Source organism: Erpetoichthys calabaricus, chromosome 1, assembly GCF_900747795.2.
Source record: "Erpetoichthys calabaricus chromosome 1, fErpCal1.3, whole genome shotgun sequence".
Classification (NCBI taxonomy): domain Eukaryota; kingdom Metazoa; phylum Chordata; class Cladistia; order Polypteriformes; family Polypteridae; genus Erpetoichthys; species Erpetoichthys calabaricus.
Window position 1 is genome coordinate 155,682,609 of NC_041394.2, and position 24,052 is coordinate 155,706,660.

At 36.1% G+C, this 24,052-nt stretch overlaps 1 protein-coding gene across 3 annotated transcripts in view; it reads left to right on the forward strand.

Annotated features, from left to right (window-relative positions):
* Nucleotides 1-394: 394 nt before the first annotated feature.
* The window catches only part of rad52 (RAD52 homolog, DNA repair protein), a 53,623-nt gene continuing 29,965 nt past the window's right edge, over nucleotides 395-24,052 (forward strand). Inside the window, exons 1-6 of one of the 3 annotated variants that reach the window (XM_028807803.2) lie at nucleotides 395-490; nucleotides 746-832; nucleotides 5,888-5,989; nucleotides 9,770-9,863; nucleotides 15,287-15,354; nucleotides 15,859-15,977. In XM_028807803.2, the coding sequence (XP_028663636.1) occupies nucleotides 767-832; nucleotides 5,888-5,989; nucleotides 9,770-9,863; nucleotides 15,287-15,354; nucleotides 15,859-15,977 (449 nt within the window). In that variant the 5' untranslated portion in view covers nucleotides 395-490; nucleotides 746-766. Of the gene's footprint in view, nucleotides 491-745; nucleotides 833-1,209; nucleotides 1,291-5,887; nucleotides 5,990-9,769; nucleotides 9,864-15,286; nucleotides 15,355-15,858; nucleotides 15,978-24,052 lie in introns of those variants that run through there. The other 2 variants (XM_028807794.2, XM_051920524.1) reach the window with 2 other exon arrangements.

A 24,052-nucleotide genomic window follows, 5' to 3' on the forward strand; every position in this document is an offset into this window, starting at 1 on the left:
TAAAAGGGTAAATAAAGTATATTTTTTAAATTAATTTTATTGTAATCATTCCATACATATAGATCAATTTTTACAAAAAATAGGATTGAAAGCAAATCAAACCAAACCAAATAAAGTATTTTTTGATCTGAAGAAGGGTATTTTTGGATTTTGGTTTATATAAAACGCACATATGATAGGTCTTTTTTTCTAAGTATTGATTAAAATACACGATTCTGCGTTAAAACTTTACATCCCACACAAATGTGCTTAGAAAATGGTATGTATGGTTTAACTTATAAACTTTATCTTCTTTATAAATATAGAGTGTACACCCGAATAGATCGGAGAGCCAAGTGATCAAGACCTTATCAACATGTCGGCCGTTAACTTTATGACCAACTCTTTCCCAGCATGCAGCGTGCTGTATGATCTACGCATGCGTCCAAACTGGCGGCACGCTCAGATGTTTGAGAAACTATATTTTGTTCGCAGTCATGTCCTAATCAGTGTGAGTAGTATTTTTATTTTTCTACTTGACTTTGCATGATGTTTGGCATAAACAAGTAAGGAGCCTTTTTATTTTTAAATATATCCCATACTTTCCATATGTGATTTAATAATTGCTATTTGGAGAGGTGAGTGTGTCTTCACAACGATACTTGTTATTTATCTGAAAATTAGTCAGTTTAGTTGTTTACGTTTAAGCTATTTTTGAAGCTTATTGAAGATTACATCTTTGCAAACCTGTATCATGTTTTTTTAGATTTAGGAAGCGGATGCAGCCATGCCGAGCGAAAACGGTGTTCCCCACGAGAACTACGGAAGAGGGGCTTCGTCTTGTTTCGGACAGGTTTGTTCCATTCGCTTACGGTGGTTTATGCACGCAGTAGAGATGAAATGAAGACATTCGTTTGCTTATTTTTTTTCTGACCGTACACATTTCAGATGGTCAGTATACATTTAAGTGCAAGGATGTGTAACGTGCATTTTTAGAAAAGTGCAGGACGTTATGTGTATGAACATCTTATAAGTTTACCCGCTCCGAAATTTTCGGTTCCATTTTATCATTTGTGTTTTCCTGTCCCTGCATATAGGATCCTTCCTTTTCAAAGGTTTCAGGTCCCAAAAAAAAACACATAAAGTAGCACAAAACTTAAGTATATTCGGTACAAATTTTTTTTTCTATAACAAATACATTAAATTCGTTTACAGAATTAAACTCAAAACACAAATGTAACAATTTGGAGATTTAGTCTGAAGGGAGAAGAAGGAAAACATCGCATGTATGTAAATTTTGAGATTGGATATGTGTGTGATCAAATTATTTTCCATATTGAAATTCAATAAGGAAAATGTATAGTATTAATTAAATGATGAAGCATGAAGGGCTTCAGCTAAGGCCTAGCTGCACCATGATGTTTTAAAATGTGCAAAATATATAACTTGGCATTCAAGATATTGCCTTATGTGAGTGTTTAAGTTGTATATAAAATAGTCTTTGATTTATGTGCCACACGTTATTTAATCAGTGCTATAATTTCTTGAAATTAACTGTGTATTTTCAAGCACTTTTTATACTTAATAATGGTTTACATTTTTAAGATCATTCGAGTTCATGTTTGATTCCTTAAACAAAAGCCTGACTATAGCCGTTCGGAATGAAACATGAAAATGTACTCTAAGACCTGCCAATTTCTTCAGAATGGAATGTTAATACATTTATTATTGCACTATGTTAAGTTATTGTGTTTTCCCTACACATGTCAAATTATTCAAAAATCTAGCTTTAAATATTCATATTTAAAATAAAAATATATTTGAATGTAGGTTAAACATTCTGGATGCTATTTGCTAATTTCTACATTTCCTTATAGTGTTTTTTTTTTTTTTTTTTTTTTTTTTTTTTTTTGCTTGAATGCATCCATGAAAACTGCAGTCTCCAAATGGAAGCAACAATTGAAAACTGAGGCCTTTAAACAAACAATATTTGATCTGTTTGTCAGTGATGCACGTATGAAATGACTTTCAGTAATTATCAGTAAATTACTAAGTTACCAATGCAGCACATAATATTAAAGGTAAAGCTCAAGAAGCATAAGCCATGTTAGCTTGTGGCTAGATAAAAAAAAAAAAAAAAAAAAAAATGCATAGCCAGTGGATGAAAGACAGAGTGGACCCATCTCAATTCTATACATTGCAGGACAAGTGGAAGTTGCTGCAGAATCAATACAGGGTGGTCCGGATCTACTTACCTAAATATTGCATTGCATTAAAAGTTGCATAGTTAGATCTGGACCACCCTATAAAATCCAGGTAGTGGAGTTGTATCTGATGTGACTCCTACTATGTCTTGCTATTGGTGGAAATTAATCCTATATTCCCATTGTTGTGTTTTTTCCTCTTACCTTGATTACACTGCTGTGTACAGAAATCCTCAAGTACATTATACAAAATACGTGCATCTCAGACTAGATCCTCATATGTAATTAAGTTAACTATCATATACGCATCATATTAATGTAGTGTCTTTTCCCTTTGGTGGGTGGTGTTGGACCTCATCTCAGCTCGGGCTTTGTGTATCAACAGTCAGCCAGATTGCATGTTGGCTGAAGTAGCTAAACATTGCTGACAATGCAGATGTTTTCTGAAGGTCTTTAAAAAGGGAGATGTGTTAAGATAGCAAGAGGAAAATCACAGATATGATAGTTATGTTCCATTGTCTTTGATAGCAGGAAGCCTTCTTTTGCTTGCTGCAATATATACTCTGTAGTCCTAGAATAAAACCACAGTAAATCAGGGAAGTCACATTGAAACTACAAAGGAATTGTTTTAATTTAGTAACATTCAGTCCAGCAGTCCTATTTCACCCATGACCTAGAAATAATGTTCAGTGATCTGGACAAAGTGATTTTCTTATATCTCTGTTATTAGAAAAAGCAGCATTTTTCTGTTTATTTTGAGGTGTTTTCATATAATTGGAAATACTGTAGCTGTTTCTGTTATTGGCACAGACACAACAATGTGTTTTCACAATATCCAGACACTTTAGAGTGACACAGTACTGTTTCAAAACAAGCAGCTAAATTATTTCAATATCAAGAGTTCATCAATGTAAATTAAAAAAAAAGAAATAAATAAATAAAACTTAAATGCTGAAAGTCCTTGAGTGTAGCATTAATGTGACTTTGAGTGTTTTATTAAATATATAATTTTTCTTTGGTAAGTGCCTTAAAATTATGGAGGAGAAAGTATAGAGTAAAATCATAAGAAAGGAAAGTGACATTCTCACCTCCATATTTGCCATGCATGGATGTCTGATGTGTCTGTATTTTTGGGAGAAAAGCAGGATGCTTTTAGGGTTTTTCTGTTCAAAAGAGATTTAGCTCTTGGAGGATTTTTTTTATGTAAACTGTGCCATCTGTTTTGTTTTATTTATGTGTATGCTGTTTAGACTTTGTGTGTTAAAAATATATAAATCAATAAATAGAAAATTATATATAATATATACACACAAATAAAATTTGATTCACATACATGGTGGCTAAAGAAGAAAGCACCTGTTACGGAGATAGAGAAGGATGTGCCGGGGAAAGAAGCTGACACTACTTCTAAGAGGTTCTAGTGATTCGAGAGTCTTTCTTGAAGTAGCAGTGTCTCACCAACTAGTGAAAGGAGGGGTGTCTATTTGGGGGACATCAGAGAGGGTCCAGTTTTGCCCACCCACCATGTATCCGTATACTTGGAAAGAGAGCTATAAGACGTCTCAGGACACAGGGACAATTAAGTATCGAGTCTGGAAGAGAGCTGAAGTGAATGCCTGATGATTAGAACAAGAGAAGCCAGGTTCATGAAAAAATATAAAGGAGTGCTTTGATTTAGTTTTTGGGAGTTAGGTAGGCAAGGCATGGCATGAGCCACCTACACAGAGAGACAATATAATCAAGGCAGGTTTCTTTTATAAAGCTCAACACACGTTTTTAATATTTTCAACTCCAGTGACATTTTATCAGAGGTCGCAACCCGCATCTCAAACTGCCTTGCTGATATCTCCTCTTGGATGACTTCCCACCACCTCAAGTTGAATCCCAGCAAGACTGAATTCTTGTACATCAAAGGCAACTCCTCTCCGAATCTTGACCTTGCAATCTCTTTTGACAACTTGGTTATCGTCCCCTCAAAAACTGCAAGAAGTCTTGGTGTCACTCTAGATGAAGAATTGTCTTTTTCTCCACACATCAGCAACCTCTCCAGGTCCTGCAGATATCTTCTTTACAACATCAGGAGAATCCGCCCCTTTCTCAGTACAGAGGCTACTCAGCTTCTCGTCCAGACCTTGGTCATCTCTAAGCTGGACTACTGCAACTCTCTGATGTCTGGACTTTCACTAAAGGCAACACGACCACTTCAATTGATCCAGAATGCAGCTGCAAGACTCATTTTTAAGATTCCCAAATTCTCACACACTACACCTCTGCTGCGGAACCTGCACTGGCTCCCTGTGGCTGCCCGCATCAGGTTCAAAACCCTAACACTTGCCTTTAAGGCCAAAACTGGAACTGCACCACCTTACATATCAGCACTGGTTAAGCAGCGTGTCACTTCTCGCTCTCTCAGAACATCAAGCACTGCTCGTCTCGAACCACCCTTACTTAAAAGAAGAGGACGACATGCATCAAGACTCTTTGCAGTGTAGGCTCCTCAGTGGTGGAACGAACTTCCTCTTGCTGTACGAACAGCGGAGACCCTTGCTGTCTTCAAACGTCGTCTGAAGACACACTTCTTTAAACAGCACTTGGGGGACTAAAGTCCCCATACTCTTTTCTACCCTTTTCTCAAAAAAAAAAAAAAAAAAATTTTGTACTACCAACGTACTATTTTCTTCTAGCATGGTTTTGTGTACAACTTGGTCAGCGGTAACTTGTTTAATGACAGTAGATTTAATCCTAGCCTTAAAGACTGAAGAACAGTCGTAGATTACTAAGCACTGTTGTAAGTCGCTCTGGATATGGAGGTTGGCTGGATGTGAATCATAGAACACGCACTCTTAAACCGCCGACCAGCTAGGTATATCCTGTGAATAGCCCAGTCAGTATTTCCACAACAATTGCTACACGAGTTGCCGTGACAATATCGGGTGAAAAAAGTGAACAGCAAGACAAGACAACGATCCCGCACACAATGCTTTTTCAGTAAAGCAGTTTTTGACTGACAAAAGCATTCCTGTCCTTGATCATCCTCCCTATTCCCTCGATTTAGCTCCCTGTGATTTTTCACTTGTTCCCAAAAATCAAGTCACCTGAAGGGAGCACATTTTTCTTCAATGGATAAAGTGAAGACAGAAACGGCAAGCCTGTTGAAAAGTCTCAAGTAAGAAGACTTCCAGCACTGTTTCAATCAATGGAAGATATGTATGGAGCGGTGTACAGATCAGGAGGGGGAGTATATAGAATGTGACAATGTTTAGAATACTGTAATTCATCAATAAATATATATTTTTTTTATCACTCTGGTTATTTTTGTGTCTCACCTCGTATATTATTATAAAATATATACTGTTTGTTTAAAGTAATTTCCCAGTAGATAATGTTTACTTTACTCAGAAATTGTGACTATATACACAACTTAGTTATTGATGCAATGTGTCATATTTTTAAAGTACTGTAATTTGGCAGTCTTCTGTTTCAAATAACTTTTACAATTACAATGCCTTTTTCTCAGTCATATGCTCAAAGTAATATTTGATAAATTCAGAGTGTGTACATTTTTTGCAGCAGTAAGTATGGGTGTTTACATATTTTTTTTAGTATTATGTTGTTGTGCTAAAGACAAAGCTGTTAGAAATTTGGGGGAGAAATTGGTAATTTCTACTTCTAATATTGCACATTTTAATGTGTTCTGATTTTAGTATAAATTTACAGCTGAAGAATACCAGGCTGTTCAGAATGCCCTGAAACAGAAACTGGGACCAGAGTACATCAGTACACGACAAGCAGGGGGAGGACAGAAGGTTAGTAAAGTTTACATTTTTGAGGCAAGTGCTTTTCTTTCCAGCTACATTTCTGCAAAAATCGCATTAGGTACTTTGTTGTGCACAAAAATAAAATTTTTAAGTGACTTTTATATATAAACATTTTAGTGTTTGGGCAATTTTTTGTGGTGTTCTTCATTTACAGTATGTTTGTATAATGTATTTATGTGCTTTCTATACATGTTTAATATTTTGCTATCTTGCACTTTAGAATAGAGGCTAATGGGGCATCACCGGAAAATAAAGGCTTAAACTTGAGAAATATGCATTTGTAATTTCATACTCATTGTAAAATAGCTTATAAATGTAATTATAGAGAAAAAAAAATATGATATTCATCCATTTTAAATAAAGATCAGCTATTCACGTCGTCTCAGCCATGGTGTTTTTCCACAATAATCTTTTAACCTAGAGTGTGATTTCCCTGTGAAAGACCAAATCACAGTAAACCTTCTGTGCCACATGGTTGGTTTTGATTTGATTTATTTCTGTATTTATGTTAGAACTCACTCAAATGAATAGAGAACATATCATTATCAGAAGGAAAAATAGTACCAGGAATATGTAATAAAATTATTTCCAGATCACTTTTGTTGCCACAAATGTGCGTTGGAAACATGGCATGATTTCTTGCATCAAAACTTTTGCCGCTTCATCAGTATGTTTTTAGGTGTTTTATTTCTGGTGGTGCTTCATGCCCCATTAAGCTTCCTAGTAAAAATCCAGGGAAGGCAAGATATTTTTTTAAATTTATAGAAAACGCTTAGCTTTAGAAGACAATTTTGCATGACAAATACATATATACAATGTTTGTGAAGAAATAACTTGAACTTCAAAAATGTTAAACCTATCCTTTAACATTAGTCTAATCAAAAAAAGAATAAATTGCAGTAGGGATGCTCTGATTGATCAGTTACTGATTTAACTTGGCCGAATTTCAGTATAAAGACTCGATCGGTGATTTGTAAATTGGCTGATCACAAAAACCGCAATCTCTTCAGCGCTTGCCTTTCTAAGCTTTACAGTAATTTAGTTGCAGTGTTCTTTTATGCAAGGTATTACGGTAGTTGAGTTTGTTTAGCCAGCTTGTTTTAAGTGTAGCAGATTACATTTTTAATTGGACAAAGAAAAGATAAAGAAGAATTTGAAAATGCTGCTTAGTAAACAACAGGCTTGTTAGTTTAAGGGCTGGTTTATACTTCAGACGATGCATACGCTACTGCTATGCAATCAGTGTACTGTTTATACTTGTGTGCATATATTGGGCGGCAGTGCGAGATATCATCATGGTGAGAATTTGGCTTTGTTGTGTTGTGAATTGCCCGAACCATCCACTAAATTCCCAAGACACCTTTTTCAATATCTCTGAAAGGGATGGATATTTAATGATTACATTCAGCAATCCAGGGATGCACCCATTCCAGGAAGTATTGGGCGAGATGCAGTAACAATCCCTGGACAGGGCACCAGCTCATCACAAGGTGAATACAAGCATACATATACACTAGCGTCATTTTAGCATCACCAAATCCCCAAATGTGCATGTCCTTTAAAGGAAACCGGAGCACACTGTGGAAACCCACCAGGAAAGCAAACTCTAGGCAGGGAACACCAGGGACGTGACTCCCTGCAGCAAGGCAACAGCGCTACCACTCCGCCACTGTGTCGCCTTCATATGTGTAATTATTAATAATATTTATTTAAATGAAGTTAACGAGTTATCTGTAAAATGTAACATACATGGTTTAACACATTTCATCATGAAAGTGATATCAAGTATAAATCTAAGGATTGTAAATGTGCAGAGAGTTGGAAAATACATATATATGTGTATATATATTTTATATATATATATATATATATATATATATATATATATATATATATTCTCTCTTTGTGGATCTCCAACTAAAAATATGCAAACCGTATCACAAACCTTCGCGCATATATATATATATATATATACACACACACACTTGTTTCGCTCGCTGATAACCAGGTGGGAGCTACGCACAGATCTGCCGCTCGCATATTGGAAGGCGGATGTACAATTTAAACAGATTATTTTCATGGGAGTTGTTACATATGCATAATAGAACTATTTACATTACAACGAGTAAATAACCATAGTAAAATGTAATAAATTGAAAGAAAATTTTCATGTTGCGTTAGAAGTATTCATTGTGTTATACGTTTTTGTTCTGTTTGGCTTTGAAATTAAGATGAAAATACTTTTTAAACTTACACTTTTACTGTACAACTTCAGTAAAAACAATTTTTTTGAATTCACTTTCCGTCAATATCTCATTGAATTTTGATTCTGTGTTTGGACTTATGACAATGCAACATATAACTGGAGAGAGTGACTATTGTTTACTTCTCTCTGATAAATCGATTTTTTTGAATGTTTGTCCCTGTGATTTATTGTTATAGCAAATGCTATTCTAATGGGAAACTGTAAACGTTTTAATACGAATGACAAATCAAAATGTCTTGGTGTGTGTTATCCATGGAAGATGTACTGCATTACCTTTCTTGTCGCCTGTTAAAATTTTACATGTCAGAATTATTCGACTAATTTTGAATACAACTAGTCTTGTCCTATTGCATAGCTCATCACTCGGACATAAATTACGCAATAACATTACTATACATCCTTCTTTTAACAGTAATTCAGCCGGTGGAAGACCGGACAGTGTTAACAGTTGTAGATGTTCTACGGGATATTGTAAGTTGATGTTTTAATTTTCCGCAAAATAACAAGCTGCTGTTTTAGCATAGTCTATTGATACGCATTTAACCAATTTGCCGTGTAACCGATCAACATTTTTGGCGTTAATTCATTGGACTTCATCGTTTCTCGGTGCTAGGATTGCCCATGTACTCATTTTTTCTGTTGATAACCCTTCGGGATGAAATTCTTTAAGATTTGGACATCATAAGTTGTCTTTTATTGGGAACTTAAAGTGAGGAAAATGTAAAAATGAGGAACTCTGTCTGACAAAGCATTCACATGAATGAGAGGTGAGAGGACTGTGGACCGTCCGTTAACTGGAAATGGTTGAGAGGAGCGCGAGACTTGGAAAAATCTCTTGGCAATAGTCTCGTCTCAAGATTTTCTTTTATAATTAATATATATACTATATATTGATGAATTGTACAGGGAGATTGTTTTGCTGTCAGGAGTGACTATTGGACATGTAAAAGAGGAAAATATACAACCTGGAATAACTAAAGCATTGAGATATCATTTGTGTCCCTTTGTGGGACACTGGGAACAAAATGTTTAAGCAAGCCACAAAGACAATTTCCAGGAAAATATTTGGTAAATATTTGACAAACAAGGCCACCGGAAAAAATGGCATATTCGCAGTGAAAAATGCTTTGGCGAATTTCTCTGGTTAACACTAATCAAGAAGTTGGCTTAATAATTTTGTTATGGAAAGAAAAGCAGTATAGGTTGAGAGTGTTTGACAGTAATAATGACAAAGGTAACATTCAGCATGAACCAAGTGGGTGGGGAAAGAAAATTTGACATATTAAAATAAACAACTTTTATAATTCTTTTCATTAAACTGGTCCATTGTTTTTTTTTATTTATTTAAAAAAAATGTAATACTTTAATCATAATAATATAAAGGAATATTGCACTCAAACTGATAAAAATGAATGGCAAATCAGAGGTACAAATCAACATTTTATTCATAGCTGGATAATTGAAGGTGAACACAATCAAGCACTCCTTATCTGTTTCTTTAGGTTTGCTATATTGAAGGTCACAAAGTAATAGGTTTGGCCAATGAGTTGTTTGGATATAATGGATGGTCACATTCGATTACACAACAAAATGTTGGTAAGCAGCACCTTATATAATTTCCTTACAACTGTATAATTTTTTTTCTGCAACAACATTGTATTTCCAAAACAGTTTTTGGGTGTGTAATATTTTTAGTTTTGAAGTCATCTTCATTATAGTTTGTATAACTTTTATGTTAAAACACTTAATTCTATTACAAAGCTTCTTAACAGTTAACTACATTGTTTATCAGCAGAAGTGGATAATTTGAGTTTCATATCTGGTACTCTTGCAATATGCTTATTAACAGATGCCAGTGCACAGATTTTGCAGGACTCGTACAGTCGTTGACACATTTGTTGCTACCCCTTCACAAAGAAAAAGATCCCACAATTGTCTCTGAAATGGCTTGAAACTGACAAAAAGTAATTGCTGTTGATTCAAAAGAATGTTTTAAAAAAAAAAAAAAAAAAACACAAATGAAAATGGCATAGACAAAAAAGATAGGACACTAAAAGTAATACTTTGTTCCACAACCTTTAGTGGCAATCACTGCAAACAAGCGATTCATTTAGCTCTCAGTGATACTTCTGCACCTGTCAACAGGTAGTTTAGCCCACTCTTCATGAGTAAACTGCTCTAGCTGGGTCAGGTTTGAAGGGTACCTTATCTAGACTGTTACCTTCTATGGGCACTATGGGCATCTATGGAAAGAACTGTATCTTCAGAATAGTTCAGTGTTTTCTCCTTAGCCTTTCTTGGTTGCTTTTAGCTGTGCGTTATGAGTCCTTATCCTGTTGGAGGATCCATGACATGCAACTGAAACAGAGCTTTCTCACACAGGGCAGTACATTTCGCTACAGAATGTTTTGAGTCTTGAGATTTCATTATTCCCTACACAGACTCAAGGCACCCCATGCCAAATGCAGCAAAACGGACACAAAACATAATCAAGCTCCCTCCATGTTTCACAGTAGGTATGGAGTTTTTATTTGAAGGCTTAATTCTTTCATCTGTGTATATAGTTAATTTGACTTGCATAAAAGCTCCAGTTTTGTCTCATCTGTCCAATGGATATTTTCCCAGAAGCGTTGCACCTTGTCAATTTGTATTTTTTATATATATATATATATATATATATATATATATAATATATATTAATATATATATATATATATATTAATATATATATATATATTAATATATATGGAAGAGAAGGTCTGTGATACGGTTTGCATATTTGCAGTTGGAGATCCACGAAGGGAGAAAAAACGAATCACGTATCATAAAATAGTTTTATTCCTGAGCTTTCAACCCCTATCAGGGGTCTTCATCAGAGGATAATGCTTAGACTTACAAGAATCAAAGGCAATATATAGCAATACATTCCGTTGGTGGGTTTAGGTGACTAAGTCAGTATGATCAAGGGGGGGGGGGGTTGTATCGTTTAATTATTGTGTAAATGTCCTTCTTAGGTTGGCATATGCTGGATTTATGTCCAAGTGTCTGTTGATGGCGTTTTCATCTGATAGCCAAGACGCGGCCAACTCTCTGGCGCTTTTAGTACTGGCCTTAAATTTTACTTTTACGTTGTCCCAGTTGAATGTGTGTCCTGTCGATTTAGTATGTGCATATATCAAAGAGAGTGCGTCCTTTCTTCTGACGGCGTTGCGATGTTCCTGTACACATGTTGAGATTCTTTTTGACGTTTGTCCTATGTATACCACGGAGCAAGAATTGTATGGAATACTATAAACACGAAACGCAGTTATTTTATGATACGTGATTCGTTTTTTCTCCCTTCGTGGATCTCCAACTGCAAATATATATATATATATATATATATATATATATATATATATATATACTAGCAAAATACCCGCGCTTCGCAGCGGAGAAGTAGTGTGTTAAAGAGGTTATGTAAACATATATATACATAAACATATCTACATATACACATATATATATACACACATCCACATATATATACATATATCAACATATATATACACATACAGACACATATATATACATATACATATTTACATATCTACATATATATATACACATATCTACATACATACACATCTATCTATCTCTATCTCTCGTCAGTTCAGCACTCCGGTTGGAATATGACCAAGCCGTGCAAGCTTACTGTTAAGAATGCAACGTATAGTTGTACAGGAGAAAAGCAATCTTGCCTCAAATCAATGGCAACCTTTTGTAGGTCTATGAACTTAATTTAAACTTTAGGTTTACACGGTGCTCTGTTTCCATAGTACCTGCACTCATGAATATATCTGTATGTGTCAGTCGCTGAAATCCCCGCGCTTGGCACCGGCGAAGTACTGCTTTTAAATTTTTATTAAGAAGAAAAGAAAACCTTTTTAAATTGAGGTAAAATATACCACTAACAATTTGTTAAGGATCTGTTTTTTTGTGTAGCTGACTTCACACAGCCTCTCCGCTGTTTTATAAACGAACGTCATATAAGGTCTTCCTTTTTCGTTGCTTCGCCAACGGAAGCAGCCTTTTTATTTAATCCTGTTTTTACGATTGTTCTGTTTGTATACCAGTTTGTCAGTTCAGCACTCCGGTTGTAATATGACCAAGCCGTGCAAGCACACTCTTGAGAGTGCAACGTATAGTTGTACAGGAGAAAAGCAATCTTGCCTGAAATCAATGGCAACCTTTTGTAGGTCTATGAACTTAATTTAAACTTTAGGTTTACACGGTGCTTTCTTTCCGAAGTACCTGCACTCATGAATATGTCTGTATGCGTCAGTCACTCAAATCCCCGCGGTTCGCACCGGCGAAGTTCTGCTTTTACATTTTTATTAAGAAAAGAAAACCTTTTAAAATTGAGGTAAAATATACAAATAACAGTTTAAGGATCTGTTTTTTTGTGAAGCTGCCTTCACTCGAGTGATCACTTCGAGCTTTAAGCCTGAGAAATCACCCCGTAAATGCACACGTTTAATTGCACATCTGTTAATATGTATGCTTACACAGTATTAAAAGACACTCAACAATTACACAGTATTAAAAGACACTCAACAATTAACGTCATTTACCTTCGTTCCCGCGTTTGACTCGTGCTGTAAATCTCTTCCTTGTTTTCACTTCACGTGATTACGTAGGAGGCGTGATACGTGACTCCGCCTCCTCCATTAGAGTATATGGACAAAAAACAGGTTCCAGTTATGACCATTACGCGTAGAATTTCGAAATGAAACCTGCCTAACTTTTGTAAGTAAGCTGTAAGGAATGAGCTTGCCAAATTTCAGCCTTCTACCTACACGGGAAGTTGGACAATTAGTGATGAGTGAGTCAGTCAGTCAGTGAGTCAGTTAGTCAGTGAGGGCTTTGCCTTTTTTTAGTATATATATGTTACGGCCAAAACCCGAAGTTCAGCCGGTTTCCGAATTGACCGGCCATTTCGCAGTTTGGCCGCGAGGTGTGGCCAAAGTCCTAAGTACTAGAAATGACCAGCGTATATGCTACTTTGGCCAGCCATTTCGCGAAGTGGCGAGAACTCCCTGGTCAAAATCCGATGTGTTGATGTAAGACTGTCCGCTCAAGGTGCGAAGATGCTTAAAAATTTTCAGATGGAGATTCAGAAGTGAGTTTTCCATTCTGCATGAGAAACTGCTCAAGGCGGGTCTTGTTCAGCAAAGCAGACGCCACATGAGACGGCCTTCCCCTCGCCCAAACACTAACCTTAAGGTCAATAAAATAGGTCCCTGATGTTAAGTCACTATTTTATTGCTAAAATGATAACAGAAATGTGAAATCTACTTATATACCTGATCTTAATTATTGTGAAACAACCAAGTGGCGTCCGCTTTCTGAACATGAGCCGCCAAGGCTACACTCAACGCAATTGCACTACTAAGTGCGCAACAAATCGCTGCTCATGCCTTTTTCCTTCCGACTTTGGCCGATTGCCCCATGCCATTTCGCAAACTGGCTGGCCAAATCCCGAAATCGAGGAAAAGATCGGACATTGGCCGGTCAATTTACAGCGACATTGGCCATTTCTCGATTTGGCCGGACATTTCCCGCTTTGGCCAATTTCGGGTTTTGGCCATAACATATATATATTTCAACAGTGGGGTTATGGGTCTTCCTCAATTGAACTCACTGTTACTCAAAAAGCGACGAATGGTGCAATGAGACACTGATGGACCTTGACTTTGGAGTTTACTTTGTATCTATATGGAAGTTGTACTTGGCTTTTTCATCTTCTATTCTCTCTATCATTCTGCCCATTCTGGGTCACTTTTCCGCTAGGCACCCTCATCCAGGGAGGTTGGCAACAGTCCCATGGACCTTAAACTACTTAATAATATTTGCCACTGTAATCATAGAAAAATCAAGGCGTTTGGAGATGGTCTTAGTCTTTTCCTTTAACATATTCAAGTATAATTTTCTTGCTGATCTCCTCAGACAACGCTTTCCTTTGCTTACTTTGTTCCATGTTCAATGTGGTACACACAACTATACCAAACAGCTGCGTGACAGCTTTTGTTAATTTAAATAGGCTGAATGACTGATTAAAGACATGTGATACTATCTAAAGAAAACTGATGGTTTAAAAAATCACTCTCCTCCAGTTATTTGATCTTTTCTAAGGTTACCAACGTGTGTGTCCAGGCCATTTTAGAATATATTTGTAGAATAAGCAGTACTTTTCTCTTTTCACTCTTGCTTTGCTGGATGGCATATCCAAAAGCATGCAGATATACACGAGGCAATTGCTTTTCATTTAATACTTTTTATGAGGCCTATAGTATTTTTTCAATGATCTGTAAGTGTACCAACAGATTTGTACACATCTGAAGTCTATATCAGATGCAGATTAAATCTATGTATCTTCTCTCTCTCATATATTTATATCTCCTGGAAATAAAACCTCAATGTTTAGAAATGTATCCCACAACATTAGGCCTGTCATCTGTTTCATATTGTTTTCCCATTAGGGAATTTCAGTCACCTGTAGGCATGCATTTGCTAAATTAATCTTCAAGTGCAGCACAAATAGTGATTTATGATAGTACATGAGAATATGAGTGTCATTAGTTTTTGTTAAAGTAAAATTTTATAACATCAAATTTCAAAACATGCTTTAAATTCTCGGGAACACCCCTGTATCTCATAGTAGGAGAGGCCACTCTGTTTGTCCCAAATCATAATATTGTTCATTCCTTGCACAACATTTAAATATTCCTACTTATGAAATTCTTATTTATTGAAAGAAATGGACTGTTGTCCCCACTTAAGTAAAATATAGTAAACTCTTAGATTTTCTGATGAATAAAACTCTGCCTAGGTTTAACGGTTTCTTTCCACCAGGGAAAATGCATTACTTAATTTAATAATTAACAAATTTGGGTTCTCAGATACTGCTAATATTGGATTAAAATTATGTATTAATTTAATTAGAAATTATTTTTACCTTTTTATCTTTTCCCATTTAGATTTTGTTGATCTTGTTAATGGAAAGTTCTATGTTGGGGTTAGTGCTTTTGTGAAAGTGCAGCTCAAGGTAAGATTGATATTTCATTACATTTGACTTTCTCTCAAAATGAACACTTAGTTGCATTGTTTTTAAACACCAACTGTTATTTATACCTGATAGATTTGTTGTTTTTAGGGTAGCAGCATATATTACATGTAGCGAGTATATTACATGCTGTTATTCTGTTGAACTGTTCAAGTACATTTAAAAGAATATTAGTAAACTACTGTACTTTGAGATTTTTATGGTGATATCAATGTCCTCTTATTGTGTGTTTTGTTGTAACAACTTTTTGGTAAGGGGAGATTCTTTGTCTTAGTTGTTCATTTTAATTTTGGCTGAAATTTGCCTGGAGTATTGTTCCAAGATTTTTTTATTTAGACATTCAACTATAAACATTCCCTACTTAAACCTTTTTATTTGAGGCTTTCATCATATCCATCTAAATAACTCTTTAATTATTATAAAGGGAATTCTTAAAGTGTTGTTAACAAAGCATTTTGCTAATTTTTATATATTTTTGTGTTTTAGGATGGGTCTTTCCATGAAGATGTAGGGTATGGAGTAAGCGAGGGATTGAAGTCTAAAGCTTTATCTTTAGAAAAAGCCAGAAAGGAAGCTGTTACTGATGGACTGAAGAGAGCTCTGAAGTACTGTATTAAAGAAGTTATTTAAGATACTGTATCCTATTGTTATGTTGAATCTTCATATGTCAAGATTATATTCACCTAGTATAGGAGTTTTCATGATAGTGTTTTATGGTGATTTTATGAAGTGCATATTTTTACGGACATTAAAAGTGTTTCCATGGTTAAGGCAGAGAAAAGCCAAGCAAAATGACCCCTTTTATTTGCTAACTAAAAAGATTACAATATGCAAGCTTTCGAGGCAACTCAGGCCCCTTCTTCAGGCAAGATATAATACAGAGACTGGAGTTCCCTATGTTTATATACACACTCTAGGACAAGAAATAACATTGGTAAATCTTTAAATGAGAAATTTTAAATGTAAAAAATAAATAGATTCATTCAGGCTAGGGTTAATTTAACAAGAGAGAAAAGAACAATGTATTGTCAAGATCTCTGGATAAGATAACTGTCCAACAAAGTCTTTTGAAGTTTGTAATGAGTTTTTTCAAAACAATGTGGATCTGTAGACAGGTTGTCTGTCATTCTGAGAGATGTCAACAATCCTCATATCTGGCCATAAAACTCTTGTCTCTATTCAATCCATGTCTAATGTATTCAATTTTAGCATGAGTTTAACTTCCCATTCTTTTCTCTCTTGCTGTGTTTTGAAGTTGCCCATAAGCACTGTGACTTTAAAGTCCCTCTCAGTGTCCATGGCTGTTGAAGTGGGCTGCTACAAGAACATCTGTGTTGCCGTGTTTAATGTGGAACCTGTGTAAATTCATTCTCTGGTGGAGTGTTTGTCCAGTTTCTCCCACATAGAGTGCAGTGTCAGGACATTTCATGCAGAAAATTAGGTAGACTTCATTAGATGATCTGCAGGAAAATGATCCATTTATGTGATGTTCAAGTCGGCAGTGTGGTATAACTATACGGTCTGTATCATAGATGTGGGCACATGTTTTGCATCTTTTCTGTAGACCTGGAGATGTGCCATTTTCTGTTGGTTCACTTAGGGAGCTTCGGACAATTTAGTTGCTGAAGGTTTGGTGGTTGTCTGTATGCCAGGAGGGGAGGTTCAGGAAATACATTTTTCAGTGTTTGGTCAATTGTTTAGTATTGGCTGAAGTTCTTTTATAATTTTTCGAAGTGTTTCAAGATGTGGGCTGTAGGTAACAACAAGGGGGATGCAGTTCTTGTTGTCTTTGTTTTTATATTCCAGAAGGTTGTCTCTGGGTATGGCAGTAGCTCTTCTTATTTGAGTGTCTGTTGTTTTGGGGGTGTAACCTTGTCTGATGAAATCTTGTCTGAGCTCCTGCAGTTGTTGATCCTGGTCTGTCGGGTCTGAGCAAATACGATTGTACCGTATTGCTTGACTGAAAATAATGGAGCGCCATATATGCTTGGGGTGGAAGCTACCACTTTTCAGGTAGGTCCGTCTGTCGGTTTGTGAAAAATAGAAGTTACAAGGGTGTTATCTTTCAGTTGAACGGTGGTGTCAAGGAAGCTGACTTCTGTTTTTGAGTAATTCAGCTTCAGCTTCATGTTGGGGTGAAAACAATTATATTCATTATGAAAATGGAGGAGGTCCTTCTCACTGGCAGTCCAGATTATGAAGATGTCATCTATGTAACGGAGATACAACATTGGTTTTACGATGCACATTGACATGAAATCTTCCTCCAGTGAGGTGCAAACCGACAGCCCATTGCAGTCCCCATTTGTTGCAAGTAGCAATCTTGTCCAAAAGAGAATAGATTGTGTCAGAGTGAATTTTATCATTTCTATTACTGACTTTGTGGGTAAATCATGTTGTTTGAGGTACATTTCACATGCCAATATGCCATCATCATGGGGGATGTTAGTGTAAAGTGCCTCAACATCCATTGTGGCCAGTAAGGTTCCCTCAGGTAAGGGGCCTAAAGCAGACAGTTTTTTTAAGAAGTCAGTGGTGTCCTGGATGTAGCTGGTTGTATTACGGGTGAAGGGTTTAAGGATGTGCTCCACCCAACCTGAAATATTTTCTGTAAGGGAGCCAATTCCTTAAGATTACAGGCCTTCCTGGGTTCCCTTCTTTGTGGATTTTAGGAAGCATGTAGAAGTAACCCATTTTGGGGTTCTCCGGAATTAAACTGTTTACATGATCCCTGATGTCAAGAGGAAAGCTACTTACTATTTTTTTTAGTTCCTTTTTGTAGAGATCTGTTGGGTCTTCTTGCAGTTTGTAATAATGCATAGTATTGGACAATTGTCTTTGTGCCTCCTGTATATAATCTGATGTGTTCATGATGACTAAAGCACCCCCTTTGTCTGCTGGTTTGATAATGATTTCTGTATTTTCCCTTAGTGAATGTATGGCTCTCCGCTCATCCCCAGTAATGTTTTCTATCTGATTTTGTTGTCTGTTTGAGATTCCTGTTTTCACTCTCTGTCGGAAGCAGTCTATATAATTATCCAGGGTAATGTTTCTTCCAGCTTCTGGTGTCCATGTGGATTTATTGGTGGAGTTGTTGTAACTGCTTGTTGTTGGTTCCTGTGTGTTACTGTTTTCTTTCTTGTGGAAAAATTCTTTTAGTCTGAGTTTTCTGAAGAATTCTTCCATATCACTGCAGAGTCTGATGTTGTCAATGGGCTTTGCAGGACAATATGAGAGTCCCTTTGGAAGTACTGAATTCTCTGCTTCATTTGGTGTGTATGAGGACAGATTAACAATGCAGGTCTGTTGCTCTTTGTTTTTTGCTATTAAGTGTCCAGCTTTCTCTCGTAGTCTATGCAGCTTTTTCTTTTTGTTGACAATAAGGAGTTTCTGGAGTCTTTTGTAATAGAGTTGGAGCTTCTTTACCATCTCCTGCCTGTCATTTCCAAGGAGCAGGATGACGTCTTGGATCTCTCTTTGCATGTTCTTCTTGATGTTGTAGAAAATTTGGATTAAGTGGTTTCTTATCCTTGCAGATGTCCTAAAACAAAGTTGCTCTGCAAACAGAGTATTATAAGTGTGAATGGTTGGATTCCTTATCATGATGCCTTTCGGGATAAGATGTTCCTTTTTGCATTTCGTTAAGAAACATGGTTAAGGCATAAACCAGCATCCACGCAGTACAGTAGTTTAATACAAGGTCATGTAGTCTTTCTTTAAATATAGCACAAAAGTATTTTTGTTTTTTGAAATAGATGGAGATGTAGAATTTAACTATGTTTTACTTTCTTTTGTAGGTTTTGTACAGTTTTATGATATAATGGCAAAGCTTAGGTTCAAAATAACTTGAAATGTCTCAGTATGAAGCAAATAGCTATATTCCATTTTTATGTAGATGAAAATAGTTTGTTGGCACATTATTTAAAGGTTTAGGTTGTTTAAAGGAATATGGAAGGTTTTATCTTTTCTTTGCCTATATACTTAATTCTTGAATTATACTTTGACATAGAATTAGTAAAGTGTTATTTTTAAAAGGTTTTTTTTTTTTTTTTTTTTTTTTTTTTTTTAAAAGTTAATTTTTTTTCTGATTATGGAATGTCCTCATTTGCCCCAGCCAGTTGGTTTGCTTAAAGGATAAGTTTGTATTTTTCAAGATAGTTATTTCTTTAAAATCATTGTATGTATTAATTTGACATATTAAATTAGACTTTTGAATATATTACATTTTCTGTTATTTTACACAGCGAGAGTCATGGCAAGAGACAGTGCAGTGAAAAGAGCACCCATGAATTTCATAATTTTGTAATAAATCAGAACTGAACATATTACACTGTATTGTATTTTTCATTAAAGTTAGAAATGGTGGCTTGGCTTTTTAAAAAAAAAAAAAGTAAGTAGCTGCAAATAAGTAATCAGCTGAATAAGATGCTATGAATAATTAGCTAATGTCTTCCTCATAAATGAGTTGTCCTTGCTGAGGATTGGATAGTGAGAGTTGAAAACAACCCGTTTAAATGAGTAAAATCACTGATATTAATTCATACCAGTCTGTAAATACAATGGGAAATTGTGTAAAACCACAGCGCTGTAACACAATATTGAAAGATCTGCGCCATCACTATATTTATATTAAAATGCAAGTACTGCACTTATTAAACTTCAGCCTGATTAAACTTTGCTGAATTGGTGTTGCTAAATTGACTCTAGCCTGTGTGTGCGTGTTCATTCTTTCAGTGGAATGATAACCTGCCCATTGATTGCTCCTGGCCTCATGGATGATTGTATACCAAGGCTTGAGATGGGCTTATTAATGCATACAGGCACCTTGCTCCCTGACTCATTCTAGCCCCCAAGAGGGACCCCAAGACTTTTCAATACCTATATCCACACACTCCTTTGGGAATTGAATGTCATATAAAATTAATACCGCATCACAACAATAACCAAGATGCCAACAGCAAAAAGTACCATCTGTAATTCAGTTTAAAACACTGCATATGATTCAGTTCAGTTGTTGTTGTTTAGGGATTGCTTTTCTAGATGAACCTATGCCCCTTGGATACAAAGTTTGCCATGGAGATGGATGCGAAAGCAAAATAAAGTGCACAGCCAGTCTGCTTATAAAATATCAATTTTTTGCTTTTTTCCTTCTTAAATGACATGGATATGCTGTTTTGCAATATATATGTAATCTTAAGACAAAAAGCAATACTTGGTGCATTTTTGGCTTCAATAATGGACATATTCCATAGGTTTTAAGGCTTTTTTTTATCCGTGGACCCATGTATCCATTAGCCCTATTACAAACTGCAAGGACAGACAAGGTATTTATAAGAAACACTTAACTTTTGAACACAGTTTTATGTGGCATATCGATGTATAACATGACTGTTAAAAATAACCAAGTTGAAAAATGATGTATTTATTAATTTTATTTTAAACAATTAAGTACTTCTCCCAGGCATCTTGTAGTCAATGAGGAATGAGAGTACGAGTCCAAATATGAATCATTCTGTGTTTTGGAGTTGGGCAGAAAGAATTTTGGCTCTCTTGCTGTGATAACGTGCTTTGTGAGTACAGGTGCTGGTCATGAAATTAGAATATCATGACAAAGTTGATTTTATTTCAGTAATTCCATTCAAAAAGTGAAACTTGTATATTAGATTCATTCATTACACACAGACTAATGTATTTCAAATATTTCTTTTAATGTTGATGATCATAACTGACAACTAATGAAAGTCCCAAATTCAGTATCTCGGAAAATTAGAATATTGTGAAAAGTTTCAATATTGAAGACACCTGGTGCCACACTCTAATAAGCTAATTAACTCAAAACACCTGCAAAAGCCTTTAAATGGTCTCTCAGTCTAGTTCTGTAGGCTACACAATCATGGGGAAGACTGCTGACTTGACAATTGTCCAAAAGACGACCATTGACACCTTGCACAAGGAGGGCAAGACAAAAAAGGTCATTGCTAAAGAGGCTGGCTGTTCACAGAGCTCTATGTCCAAGCACATTAATAGAGAGGCGAAGGGAAGGACAAGATGTGGTAGAAAAAAGTGTACAAGCAATAGGGATAACCGCACCCTGGAGAGGATTGTGAAACAAAACCCATTCAAAAATGTGGGGGAGATTCACAAAGAGTGGACTGCAGCTGGAGACAGTGCTTCAAGAACCACCACGCACAGATGTATGCAACACATGGGTTTCAGCTGTCGCATTCCTTGTGTCAAGCCACTCTTGAACAAGTGACAGCGTCAGAAGTGTCTCGCCTTTGGACTGCTGCTGAGTGGTCCAAAGTTATGTTCTCTGATGAAAGTAAATTTTGCATTTCCTTTGGAAATCAAGGTCCCAGAGTCTGGAGGAGGAGGAGAGGAGAGGCACAGAATCCACGTTGCGTGAGGTCCAGTGTAAAGTTTCCACAGTCAGTGATGGTTTGGGGTGCCATGTCATCTGCTGGTGTTGGTCCATTGTGTTTTCTGAGGTCCAAGGTCAACGCAGCCATCTACCAGGAAATTTTAGAGCACTTCAAACTTCCTGCTGCTGACGAACTTTATGGAGATGCAGATTTCATTTTCTAACAGGACCTGGCACCTGCACACAGTGCCAAAGCTACCAGTACCTGGTTTAAGGACCATGGTATCCCTGTTCTTGATTGGCCAGCAAACTCGCCTGATCTTAACCCCATAGAAAATCTATGGGGTATTGTGAAGAGGAAGATGCAATACGCCAGACCTAACAATTCAGAAGAGCTGAAGGTCACTATCAGAGCAACATGGGCTCTCATAACACCTGAGCAGTGCCACAGACTGATCGACTCCATGCCACGCCGCATTGCTGCAGTAATCCAGGCCAAAGGAGCCCCAACTAAATACTGAGTGCTGTACATGCTCATACTTTTCATGTTCATACCTTTCAGTTGGCCAACATTTCTAAAAATCCTTTTTTTGCATTGGTCTTAATTGATATTCTAATTTTCCGAGATACTGAATTTGGGACTTTCATTAGTTGTCAGTTATAATCATCAACATTAAAAGAAATAAACATTTGAAATAGATCAGTCTGTGTGTAATGAACGAATCTAATATACAAGTTTCACTTTTTGAATGGAATTACTGAAATAAATCAACTTTGTCATGATGTTCTAATTTTATGACCAGCACCTGTATGTGTAACTCCGACTTGTGATGTTTCACCTCCCTAGATCAGTGCATTCATGTCAGTTTCTGGATGAACTATTCAGATAAATATAAGGTCACTGTTGATTTTTTACTTGGTCCACAAAAAAAGCATCTAAAGATAAATGGTATTTTTTCATGATAGTATGATAGACTTAATATATTTAAATGTGGATCACTTCTTTCCAAATTCAGTATCATAAAAAAAGACATTTCTGGCTGACCAGGTTATGTGTTTTATACAATTGACTGATGTTGGAAGGTCAACGTTTCTTCACAAGTCAGACAATTCAGGTAGATTTGCCTGTAATACGTTCGTGTGGAATTTCCGACTTGAAACTCAGATTTACCTTCTGGCCAAGACCATGTGAACGCAACATATGTAATCACTAACAAGAGTAGATTGAGTGTTGAAGTAAATAAGAATGAAAAATGATGCCACACAGCTGATAGGAAATAAACCATGTTAGAAAAGTAATGAATAATAGCTACAGTATTTAGTGTAAAAATAATGATTACCAAAGATGTGAACAGAATATTAAAAAAAAAAAAAAAAAAAAAAAGGTGGATATACTTTGAATGTCAGCCCTGAAACTATAAAACATTGCAGCAGATTCTATAAAAATGTGCATTATGAAACCAATGAAAACTCTCATCTGCATATGTCAAGACACAATATAACAAGTAGCCAACCACGTAATGAAAGTTGCCTTTTTGGTCCTTCCAGTCTTCATCCAGTTCTTTTAGTTTATTTTTTTGGAAAAAGGAAAAAGGTTTTCAGAACGTACAACATTGCATAACAGAATTAAACAACAACAACAACAACAACATTTATTTATATAGCACATTTTCATACAAAAAGTAGCTCAAAGTGCTTTACATAATGAAGAAAAGAAGAATAAAAGACAAATAAGAAATTAAAATAAGACAACCTTAGTTAACATAAAAAGGAGTAAGGTCCGATGGCCAGGGTGGACAGAAAAAACAAAAAAAAACTCCAGAAGGCTGGAGAAAAAAATAAAATCTGTAGGGGTTCCAGGCCACGAGACCGCCCAGTCCCCTTTGGGCATTCTACCTAACATAAATGAAATAGTCCTCTTTGTAGTTAGGGTTCTCACGGAGTCACTTTATGCTGATGGTTATACAGACTTCTGGCTTTTGATCCATCCATCATTGTTGGAACATCATGGTGCTTTGGGTAGATGGTGGTGGCACAAGCCACCACCAATAGGACACCGGAAAAGGAAACAGAAGAGAGAGTAGGGGTTAGTACAAATTTTGAATGAATAGTTATTATAATGAATTGGATATACAGAGTGTCAGGATTAAATTACAGTGAAGTTATGAGAAGGCCATGTTAAAGTAATGTGTTTTCAGTAGTTTTTTAAAGTGCTCCACTGTATTAGCCTGGCGAATTCCTACTGGCAGGCTATTCCAGATTTTAGGTGCATAACAGCAGAAGGCCGCCTCACCACTTCTTTTAAGTTTTGCTCTTGGA